Source organism: Seriola aureovittata, chromosome 17 (assembly GCF_021018895.1).
Source record: "Seriola aureovittata isolate HTS-2021-v1 ecotype China chromosome 17, ASM2101889v1, whole genome shotgun sequence".
Lineage (NCBI taxonomy): Eukaryota > Metazoa > Chordata > Actinopteri > Carangiformes > Carangidae > Seriola > Seriola aureovittata.
The window spans coordinates 23,630,986-23,643,435 of NC_079380.1; the positions used below are offsets into that span (position 1 = coordinate 23,630,986).

General features: G+C 42.2%; 1 protein-coding gene across 2 annotated transcripts; it reads left to right on the forward strand.

Annotated features, from left to right (window-relative positions):
• Positions 1-2,562: 2,562 nt before the first annotated feature.
• On the forward strand, positions 2,563-12,298 carry fam20cl (family with sequence similarity 20 member C, like). 2 transcript variants are annotated; one of them, XM_056400979.1, is made up of 11 exons: positions 2,564-2,815; positions 5,568-6,116; positions 6,940-7,118; positions 9,291-9,369; positions 9,492-9,584; positions 9,710-9,825; positions 10,100-10,280; positions 10,929-11,038; positions 11,207-11,288; positions 11,422-11,481; positions 11,714-12,298. In XM_056400979.1, the coding sequence occupies exons 2-11, from the start codon at positions 5,569-5,571 to the stop codon at positions 11,973-11,975; spliced, it is 1,710 nt and encodes a 569-aa protein (XP_056256954.1). In that variant the 5' UTR covers positions 2,564-2,815; position 5,568; the 3' UTR covers positions 11,976-12,298. The 2 variants fall into 2 exon arrangements, with proteins under 2 accessions (XP_056256955.1, XP_056256954.1); XM_056400980.1 differs by lacking the exons at positions 11,422-11,481; positions 11,714-12,298 and having other exon boundaries at positions 2,563-2,815; positions 10,100-10,284; positions 10,929-11,287.
• Positions 12,299-12,450: the final 152 nt, after the last annotated feature.

Here is a 12,450-nt window from a genome sequence, read left to right on the forward strand (position 1 = left end):
TCCATCTATCACACTGGCAAAATCTGTGTCCATTTTCACACGGAGCTGATGAAACACAGAAGAAAGAAAGGAGATCTTTCCGAGGAAAAACCTCAGAGATCCACAATCACATGGCTGCGGAAAATTACAGGTGGGACCAGCAGGTTCCCTGAAAAACAGTAGGTAAATTCAGCTGTAAGAATTACCCACGTACATGCTCCAGACTGGATTAAAATCAGTGACCAGAGCAGGTAATATTAAAATCAACCCACCTCACCTAGAGAAATAAATCCTGTCCTAGAGTCATGGTCATATGTTCCATGAACACAGGCCCAGTAGCTTATTTTGAGATGATAACATATTCACCATCCGGCTGCCTTGAATACTCGAATATTAATAATAATATACATATTAATCCACGGTTGGAAATAGTTCCCGACAAATGCACTATTTACTGCATTTTTGGGTCATAGTTGATAAAAACTGCAGTGCCCAGCTGTTGTAAGAAACTATTTAGCCTTTATTAAAAATTTAAGTATATAACTGTGAGCTGTTTTTAAAGATTCATGTCTTCAGTAGGAACCAGTGGGCCCGGGATTGATTGCCACAGACAGAGTAGGGAAGTCAGACAGTCTAACACATTGTGTTTTGATCTTTTCATGAGATTTGTTGACAATAAGAGAAATGAAGAATAAGACCAGAAAGTTACTGGTTTGTTATTATAGTTAGACTTTTTTTTTTCTTGGCATGGCTTAGTTTTATGTTGTGTCACATTTACATTCAAACAATGTGTTGAGCAAGACAAAGTCAGGGAAGGATTCAGAAGGATTCAACTAAACCTCTCTAAGACTGAACTCCTAGTCCGGATGCCCCGATTGATCGGCCACCGATTTTAATAAAAAATATGTGATCAGTAGATTAGAATTCTACAGTGAAACCTTTGCACATGGTCCAGAACACAGCAGCCTGCCTGGTCTTCCATCAACCCAAAAGGTCACATGTCACTCCGCTACTCATCGACCAACACTGGCTCCTCATGGAATCAAAGTGAAGTCATTAATGCTGCCTTCAGAGTGACTTCTGGGTCTGCGCCATCCACTTGAATTCAATCATTCAGCCTTACGCCTATCAGTCTATCAGAGCCGGAGCACAAGAATCTCTTGAAATGTTCCAAGAGCACCTCCTTACTTAACACCCCAACATATCTACAGAGCATTTACTATGCACTTTATATATACACATACATATATCATAATATATATTATACATTAAACTGTCACACCACTATGGCACAGAAAATCATTAAACCCCAAACCAAACTCCAGCTGCATCCAAAGATCATTCCGGTTTACTACTGCAAGGACATTATCATCAAGATGAATAATTAGAATAAACTGGTATCGTTGTGTGTATGCCTACACAGTGGGAACTCATTTGTGACAATTAACAGTTGTTTACATGTAATGAAACACTCCCTGAACCTGCATATAATACCACAGCATATTGCTGCAGGTTTGGAAAACATCAGCCTACTCCACTGGGACCTGCTGCAACATACATAATACATTCTCTGTCTCTCTGAGCAAACTAAGCTAATTAACAGGAACATATAGTTGGCTAATTAGCGGTATGCGAGAGAACGATTTTTCAACCCTCAGAGGACAGAAAACACCGAACGTCAGAGAGAAGGATTTAAAGTCATAGCAGGAAATATAATGAATGGTTTATGATAAAAAGGGGGGTGACAGGTTCAAAGAAAGACAAAAAGAGAGACTGTGTTAAAGAGATGAATATTTGATTTAATCTGGGCTCCTTCAGAATATCAATTCATTACTCTGCATGTTTCTCTCTTTGCACCTTAATGTGCTGCCACTATCAAACTGTTTATGACAGAGGAGTCAGCCCACTCCTTCTGACATCTCATTCATTTTCATTGAGTGTTAGAGCAGACCCTTGTGCCTGATAATAAAAAACAAAAAGTGAACCTCCTCAAACTCACAAAATTAACAGAAACCACATCAAGTGTCCTCTCAAAGGTCAAAACCAGGGACGGATATTATGTGCTTATTAAAATAAGTGAGAATGTGTAGACGTGATGGAAGGAATACAAGACAAAGAAGACTGTATCACCACGAGTTAGATGAGAAGTTAACACCACCCTCATGTATGTACGGCATAAAGCTACCGTTAGCATTTTGTTAGCTTAGCATAAAGACTGGAAACAGGGAAAAAGGTAGCACGGCTCTGTCTGAAGGAAACAAAATCTCCCACCAGCATTTTTAAATCTCACTTATCAACACGTTATAAATCTTGTTTTAATCTGTACAAAATTCTAAAAACAGCAAATTGTTGTTTTTACACTTTTTGTTTTTTGTACGAATTAAACAAAACAAATATAACATGTTTATAGAATTTTTTATTTAAAACTAGTTATTTGTTGTTGACATTTATTTTTTTCAGCGCTACTCTGCTGACCTATCACGGCTGTGTTAGTCCTCTGAACAGGATGGCTATTTAACCCACCCTGCATTGATCCACGCAGACTGAAAGATCATTTGGCAGCACGGTATATAGTGATTCCTTTCTCATTAACTGTGGGTCACGCTGACACAGGTCACTGCAACCACAACGCGCTCGTCCTCTCATTGCTCTGTTTGGATTGCAGTGACCGCATGATAACAAGCAAACACAAACGCAATCTTCCCGGGAAGGAACAGGATAAAACAACAACAAAAAAAGATAGAAATGCCACCAAACTGTGAGTGTCTGCCTCAAGAACTGAGGGAGGGAAGAGGAATAGAGAGAGGGAGAAGAAAGGTCTTGAAGGGAAAGAGATGTAAGTAATTCCTCCAGCCTGCTGCTCCACACAGGGAATTTGGGAGCAGAAAGTTGTTCAATAATGTATTGATTTTCTAAGTGAGCTTTTCTTTCTTTCAGGATTTGATGTAAATGATTATCTAACCGTTTGTTGCTTAACTAGTGCAGTGCTGTGAATGTACAGGGTGACCGTCTCTCTGTCTATCCACTCGTCTGTCTAACAGCCTAAAACAATCAGTGTTTAGCATTGTCTCACAATACACCTTTACCTTGGGTATTCAGCTCCAGCTAGGCTGCTTTTAAGGTGGGATGTTTTCTTGCGTGTTACTCAATGCATGACTGACATTTGGAAATCGATCACTACACCTTAAATGTCAATATGACAACTTTGACCATTTCATTCGTTTTTATTAGCTGTCTGCATGACATACTTCTTCAGATGCCTCCTCCTCCTCACAGAAGACCAAAAATTGCCTTTGTAAAAGCCTTAAGAGGAAGGAAATTCATTTAACACTTTTCTTAGACCTCAAGGACACACACAATGTGTCTCAGTGCGCAGGCTAATTCTGAACCAGGCCACAATTGAGAGTGCACAGACCCCTGTGCCCAAAACCTCAGAGGCCACCCTCACCCCCTCCACTCACACGACAAGCAATCCAGGTTTTGATTGGCAGTTTGTTGTTGTTGCCGTTGGAGACACCTGTAGCTTATACAGGATTTACATTGACAAGCTAAAGTCTATGATCACAACTTGAAGGACAGTATCACCTGTAGATATATTCTGTCAGACCAGATTTACACCACACAATTAGTAACAATACATTCCTGAGCCGGTAGCAGCAACATCAACACATTTACCTACAGAGTGTAGTTGATCGCACACAACACACACTGCCCCACCTCCATCAATGCAGTTCTAGGATTCAGATTCTCCCACCAATCACACACAGTTTTCATTCATACTAATCAATGTAGGTAAACCTATAATAGATAATAATACATGTAACCTGTATCATACAGGACTTCCTCCACATCACACATCCATGCATAGAGATGCAACTATAAAATAGATAACCATAACATAAACAATCAATGCTTTTCTGCAAAAGAAACCCCTATATGACATTATGTTGTTGTGATTTTATCAATTAACTTTATTATATGAAAAAAAATGCCCCTCAGACACTTTATCCTGGCGCTAGTTAGTTAGATCGTAAGCTACGAGTAACTTCCGGTTTGTAGGGCTGCTAAACTGGAAACGTACCTGCCACCGGGTCTCTGCCATCCGCATCGGTGTCGGGCTCAGGTGGAGATGAGGGTGGGGCGGTTGAGCAGGTGTATGTCCCTGGGCTGTGGCTCTCCGCCTCCGTTTCCTGATGATGAGCTAACGTCAACGGCTGCCGCGTCCTCCTCCTCTGCGACGTCAGCGACGTCCTCTCCCGGTCCTTTGCTAATGCTAATGCTAATGCTAATGCTAATGCTAGCTAGCCGAGTAGCCGACATTACAAAATACCCGCGATAAGTTGTTTGTTAGTCCGAATTTCAGTTTCTCTGGTGTCCTTTTCTCTTGTCGTCTGTCTCTTTGTTGCTCAGACATTTTTTTTCCATGATGTTTGAAGAAGCTTCTTCGTCACCCAGCCGCCAAGTTTGCCGCTAAATTACACCTGTCACCACCTGACCTGACGTCACTCGTCATCATCCTGTTACAGACCCAACCAGCAAACCTATTATAATATTTTTATTATTTAGGGTTAGGGTTAGGGTTAGGGTTAGTAAGTAACTCTTTAAAGTATTTAAACATACACTCACTTAATTAGTTCATTTGATTTATTTAACAAAAAAAATAAAACAATAAAAAAAAGAATGAATGAGGCCAAGGTTGGTGGAGGTTTGTACGCCCCCTAGAGGTCGAAGGTCCTCAGATTACAGATTATCGATACACTGCTAGCTTTATCAAAATGTCTTAGCAGTGTATGTCAGGCCTTTTTAAATATATTAGAGATATTAATATCTTAGTAAGATATGCAACATAGACATGTGATTTAAATGTTGTTAGAATTTGTAAACTTTCCAATCTCTGGTTCATATTCTTACAAGATCATGTGACTCGCAGCCGGAGCTAGAAGGCCAATAAGGAGGCCCTCTAATATTTGGTTAATTTTAGGGAATTATGAAACATTGATCTACTATTTTACTCATATATTATGCTGTTTTTAGGAACCTAAGACTTTGGTAAACCCATTTCAAGCACCAAAACAATTCAGCCACATCAGTAAAGGTTTGTTTTCATAAGAGATTCGAAGAATTTCAAAAACCGGGTTTCAATTTTTCATCATTCGAGGCTACTTATCTGTTTACAAAGCACTCTGGGACAAAAGGGGGTGGCCTCATTATAGAAAGAGCTTGGATAGTTTTGAAACTTGTGATATAAAACCCTTGAATATTACGTTCTATTATGTTATGCAAGTACCTTTTAAAAAAGTGAATTTAAGAGAATATTTAAAAATCGAGAAAATACCCTGGACCTCAGAGGGTTTTAATACCGCTGCCCTTGTGAGTATTTCAGTTCATTCAAAGTAAAGCTTCTTTTTCATTGTGTTTTTCTTGTTTTGTCCTCTCCTGTATATGTGAATAGGTGTATATACAGGCTACTGTATATGTGAAATGCAATGTGCAGAAAATGTTTCATCATGATCAGGTGTGAAGTGTTGGCAGGGGTCCACAGTCTGTTGGGATTTTAAACGCCACTCTGTTGTGTTTCTCTCCTCCAGCATGATGAGACAGAACCTTGGCCGATCCACTCGCTCCATCTATCTGGCTCTGGCGTGTTTGTCCCTCACTCTCCACCTCCTTCTGGCATTTTTTTGTCTGTCTGTCCTCCAGACAGCCTGTGTCCTTCCCGCCTCATCTTCTTCCTCCTCTTCATCCATGCCAAGGACTGATACCCAGCACCATCGGTCTGTCTCCCACTCCTCCTCTTCTTCAGATGCCTCCTCCTCCTCCTCACAGAAATTGCCAACCAGTCCCCAGAATGACGAGCATCACAAACTGAATGCCAGCACATTACACCTTAAAGGTAAAGACGACTTCAGTGCAACCAGTGAGAGGGAAAAGAAACTGATCGGAACTGGACAAGTGATTCAAAAGGTCAAGGGTCGTTCTAAGCTTGAGGCACTGTTCGATCACCCGCTGTACAACCTGCCACACCCAGAGCTGCGAGAAGATGATTGGCTGCTGAGGGTGAAGACAAATGAGGATGCGAGCGATACGGAAAGTGAGGAAGAAGAGAGGGAAGATGACGTTAGTAATGACAGTGAGTGGTGAGTGACACAGAGAAAATAGATCTTTCATTATGTAAAGTTAAGAAACAACTGGTGCTCTGGAAAGAAAAACGTCCACTGTTCTGCATCTTTGATGAGGCACTGAGTTCCAGTGGCCTGATTTAGTGTTGTGGCAAAATCTGAACATTAAAAGTTTTCGGCTTGATTCACAATCTGTCTGTCTGTCTGTCTGTCTGTCTGTCTGTCTGTCAGTTCACTACTTTGATCCAGATGTAAATATCTCAGCAACTACCAGGTGGATTAAAATGAAATTATGTACAAAAACTCACTGACTTTGATGATCCCATAATTTTTTGTCTCGACTGCTGCCACCATGAGGTTTTGGTTTTTTTAGAGAAGTGTCTCAACAATTATTGGATTGTTGTGAAACTTTCATCTTGGACCATCAGGTGAAAACTTTTTAATTTGTAATTTGGTTCATCCTTGAAAAACATTCCCATCAAGTACGACAGCAAATACCAGAAAATGTTAGAATGCTGAGACGTGTGTTATGTGCTTATTAGAAAATATTAGTACACTGACAGATTAAATTAAGATGGTGAATAGAATACAGAATTTGTATCATCTCTTAACCATGACACCAGTGTTGTAATGTAATGTAGTGAAAAGTATTGTCATGCCACATTGCTTTAGTTCATCTGGAATTTTAATACATTTTTCTTCATTTCATATTTTATATCTAAAGTATGTTTTATATTCAAGAGCCACCCTGAAGCAAATTGTCCGAGCTTCAGCGTGACTGTTTGACCTTCATTGTTTTAATTCTGCCCATTTATCACCTCCACTTCCTCCTCTCCTGAAGGCAGAGCGCCAGTCAGGAAGAAGGCTATGACAGAGTCGCTTGGACCAGCGACGTGGAGACCCACCCTCCTTGGCTGCGCTTTCACTTGGGCATCTCTCGCTGGGAACTGTACAACAGGAAGGATCCCAACCTGGCCCAGCTGACTCACTATTTGGCAACGCAACGTATCCACAGCGCTGGTGAGCAAATGAGGCGGGGGCAGGGCTAACAGGTGAGAGGACAGAGAGAAGAAAGGACAGGAAATGGTACAAGAAGCAACAAATCTACTCATCAGCGTATGAAATGTCTAGATCTGTATTCTGTACCATATTTAGGATGCAGGCTTCCACTGAGGGGCTGCATTGCTCAATACACCAAGAGTAGATCTAGAAACCGACCTAGTCTTTACCCTGAATTGTCCCAGAAGTGCTAGGGTTTAATTTGAGAATAATTATTCAGCTTCCTCTTGGTTAAACACAGTTACAACATCGAAAAACCGTGCTGCTTTCTCATTTTAACTCTAATCCCTTCGTACAAACAAGCCGGTCTGCGAGAGAGCCGGAGGCAGCAGTGCTCAGTGTGACAAAGTTCATATTCACAACAGTGAAGATTACATTTCTGACAGAAGCATCCGTGTATTAACACAAAGGCACACGAATAAAAAAGTGACATGGATGTATGAAAATCAAATCACAAAGTACATTTAACACAGAATGAGAGAGCAAACACAGGAGGGTTCAGCGCCGTGTTTGATGACACACAGAGGTGAGGGTTTGAAGAAGGTGGAAAAGCAAACACAGCGGAGGCGTGTGTGTGTGTGTGTGTGTGTGTGTGTGAGTAAATACTACATTCATGAACAGACACAGACGTCAGCGCTTACACAGAAAATACAATGTGATTCAGAATTATAATTCTGAACAGCAGGCGAATGTTTAGCTCACATCATCTTTTTGTAGTAAGGTCATAAATATAATCCTCCCACCAACTTGTATTGTCTCAACTCACACACACACACACACACACACACACACACACACACGAGGACACACTGACCCACACATATACACATGCTGGATGCATAAATAAGCACATGCACAGCTCATGTTGTGTTTGCTCATCTCAGACACCCTGTCCTCATCTTCAGCTGCAGAATGAATAATGTATTGAGATTTGTGTTGTACGCTGCAGATTAAGCACTAATCTCAGCTACAGGCTGATTTTTTTTTTCACTGTGTCATCCCTTTTTTTTTCTCTCTCCCGTGTTTAACACTCAGCACAGCATCTTTAAATGTGTGAATTCAGGTAAATGTTCCTTTTTTAATCAGAGTTATAAACAGGGATTATGAATAAATATGAGAGGATTTCATTCATATCTCAGGATTGACATGTTTTGATTTATTTCCAGGATTTGCTCCTTGAAGCGTGACGTTAAAACAACCACAGCGCTTTATTTTTCCTCTCATATTGAACTTGTTCACTCGAAAGAGAAACGAACGCATGCTTTGATTTTATTCATTCGCATTTCCCAGATGTCTGAAGTGCGGCTGAGGCCGATGACAGAATGTAAACTGTGTTCACTTTACAGACCTCAGTGAAGGTGAAAAAATAATACATATATATTTAAAATAAACAGCGATGTACTGACTTCCTTGTTTATGAGCTGCAGGAGCAAGATTGCCTCAAGATATAACCTCATTAAATCAGATAGTTGAAATGCTGCCATTGATACTAATTAGTTAACTAATAAAAATCCATTTCATGAAGTATTTCAAACAGGACTTATAGTGGAAATGTTCAAAATGGAGGGTCCAGTGTTAGTTTGTTGTTTAATAGGCCACCGTGTGGAGAAAGTGGTGTAATGCATTGTCATATTAAAGGAGAAATCTGCTGATATACTTTATTACTACTTCTTTTTGTCAACAAAAAAATCCCATGAAAAGACAAAAAACAACAACTATAAACTGATCTGTCCAACGAGTATTTTCTGTGCAGCCAAACACTGATGTAGTCGTCATGTTACATCATTACAATAAACATGTTGAGTAAGTCCCACAACCATGTGGGGCACAAATGCGTATTAATCCGCAGCTGAAAATAGTCCGCAACAGAAGCACTATTTTAAACAAAAAAAACTACAAAGATAAAAACTACAGTGCCCAGATGTTTCAGGATATTATTTAACCTTTTTCTTTTCAAAGTAAAAGTTTATATCTGTGAGATGGACTGATGTTGGTTTGACACAACTTCCTTCATACACGTCTCATTGTTTTTGTGATCTAATATGTGAGTGTGTGACATCGCGTTTTAAGGATTAACCTTGTTTATCTCTTTGTTTTTTAATGCACTCTCTCTCTCTCCACTCTCTCTTTCAGTTCAGAAGACGGGCGGCACGCAGCTCAAACTGCTCATATCCTTCCCGAACTACGGACAGGCTCTGCTCAAACCCATGAAGTGAGGACCCGGTACTGACTGTCTGTTTGTGTACAGTATGGCGGGGGAGCGTTTTCACCGTAACACATGACATACATCAGCGTATTGTGTGTGTGTGTGTGTGTGTGTGTGTGTGTGTTCAGACAGCCCAGAGATGCAGAGACGGACTTAAACCTCTTCTACTTCTCAGACTTTGAAAGACACAACGCTGAGATCGCTGCCTTCCACCTGGACAGGTACAGATGGAGAGGCAGGCTACTGTCCTGCTTGTGTCGCCCCCCCCCCCCCCCGTCTTTAACCTCCTCTTGGTGCACATCTTTCCTTTGTTAATGTTAATCTCCGTCTCCGTCTCCCACCTCAGACTGCTGGGCTTCAACAGGATCCCCCCCGCGGTGGGTCGGCTCATCAATGTCACGGCAGAGATCAGAGAGATCACCACAGACCACAGGCTGTCCAGGACCTTCTTCACTTCCCCCGGTATGTGTGTGTGTGTGTGTGTGTGTGTGTGTGTGTGTGTGTGTGTGTGTGTGTGTGTGTGTGTGTGTGTGTGTGTGTGTGTGTGTGTGTGTGTGTGAGTGTATACCCGTGCTTGTATGCACTTCTTATGGCTTTTGCACCCTCACAAAACAGTACAACTAAACGTCCATCTCTCTCTCTCTCTCTCTCTCTCTCTCTCTCTCTCTCTCTCTCTCTCTCTCTCTCTCTCTCTCTCTCTGTCTCTGTCTCTCTCTCTCTCTCTCTCTCTCTCTAGTGGGGAACGTGTGTTTCTACGGCCAGTGTGAGTATTACTGTTCAACAGAGCACCCAGTTTGCGGTCGGCCACATGCGCTGGAGGTTTCCCTGGCCGCCATGCTACCTGACCTCACCCTCGCTCCCCGCAGGTCCTGGAGGTCGCCATGGAGACGGTCCTACAGCCGCACCAAGCTGGCCCAGTGGGTACACTGCCCGTCTCAACGAGCACTCTCCTCTGTTTCAGTTAATCCTCCCACAGACTAAACACCGTGAACGCCGCTGACCTTACACCCTGTGTCTGACCTGACGCCGGTGGAGCTCGCACTGTGGTGAACATGAGTGAACCGTCAGTGCACGCTGCCCCCCAGTGGTCTGAATGAAGGACTGCAACACAACACCACATAAAACTCCACATTAAAGAATAATGAATCTATTCATTAATTAAAACTGAGTCAGTTTCAGCCTCCTGCAGGACACATTACACATCACAGGTACAGGTGCTGGGATCATGTGAGTCTGACAGACGCTCGGCCTGGATCACAACAAAGCGATAGTGAAATGAGAACTTGACTAAAATAACGTTATATTTAAGGGGCACATCAGATTTACAGTTGTATCGTGTACTCTGTGGCTTTCAGCTCAGGTTGTGTGTGTGTGTGTGTGTGTGTGTGTGTGTGTGTGTGTGTGTAGTTCACTGTTATCTAAGAAACAGACAGTGACTCTACAACAGGCATGAGTCCAAAACCGGTCATCACAAAAATCCCATTTAATGACAAAATAGAAGAAGTCATTTACTTACTATGAATGAATGTTTACTTATTATATTTTCTAAACGCTGTCGTTCCCAGGTGGGAGAAGGACCCGACCTACTGCGACACAGTCAAACAGACGCCTCCTTACGACCACGGCACCAGACTGGTGGATCTCATAGACATGGCTGTGCTGGACTTCCTCATGGGTCAGTCTCTCAAACTCAACACAGCTACATGTTCTTATTTTCTCCTCTAAGAGCAGAGGTGAACGGGTTCATAATATATCATTGACCTCTGGCACTCTGGGTGTTATTGACATTATTAAAAAGCTTTTCCCTGCAGTCGAATGAAGCATGACTGTTTTTCATTCGAAGGCAACATGGACAGACATCACTACGAGACGTTTGAGAAATTTGGCAACGAGACTTTTCTGCTGCATCTGGATAACGGACGGGCGTGAGTAATCTCTCCACACGTGGTCACAGTAGAAAAACAACAGCAAAAGCCATTTTAAACCAAGTGCATCGTGGCAACGTTTTGTTTATGTTGCTTTCTCATGACTAAAGATGTCGTTGATGATGTTTTCCAGGTTTGGGCGTCACTCTCGGGATGAGCCGTCTATCCTGGCTCCTTTACAACAGTGCTGCAGGTAAAAAACTAACAAACTAAAAACACTTCAAAATGCAGGATGAGAGAAACAGCTTGTAAGAAACTAGTGGATAAAGTTCCCCAGGTGTGGCAGAAGAAGTCAGTAGGAAACGCTCACGATTAAAGGGGTGAGGAGAGGTCGGTTGGTGTCGGTTCAAGCATCATTTCATTCAAATCCTTTATAACTTACAGTTTCTCTCTGTGAATTCCTTCGCCTCTCCTCCGCTGTGTAGGATTCATCGCTCCACCCTCCTCCGCCTGCGTCTCTTGTCTCTCCCTGGCTTCCGCCTGAGTGACGTCATGCGGGAGTCGCTGGCTCGGGATCCTCTGGCAGGCGCGGTGGCCCCCTTCCTGTCCGAGCCACACCTCTCTGCTTTGGACCGACGCCTGGCGGCCGTCCTGCAGGTGGTGCGGACGTGTCAGGATCAGCACGGTGACGTCATTCACAACGACCTGGAGGGATACGACGAAGAACACCATCCGCAGCCTGACTGAGGAAGAAGAAAAGCTATTGATAAAGCAATAAGTTATAAATCTGTATCATGTGCACAGTTACTTGAATGATGTACAATAATGGCAAATTGTGCATCATAATTTGTGGGTAAAAAAGATTGTCGGTCTGTTTATGTTTCTCTGAACGTGGCTCTGGTGACGTCAGGCCTGTTCTTATGAACAAACATGAATAAAATGGTTCATAAAACATCTGGATCAGCTGCCCGTATCATAAAAAGACTGAAGGAGATGATCAACAGCTCGATGAAACTAAACCTGAAGATCCCCTTTCAGACATTTGTTTCTCATTGTGTTTTCTACCCAAATGTTTTTTTAATTACCTGGTTAAAAGTTCTTGAAGTTACATCTGCTCCTGCGGCGTTATACAGCGCGCTCTGTAGGTGAGCTCGTGCGTAGGAATACGGTAGTTCAGCGGTTGAAGAAACGTAGTGCCAAAGGAAAGTGCTGTTTTCACAGG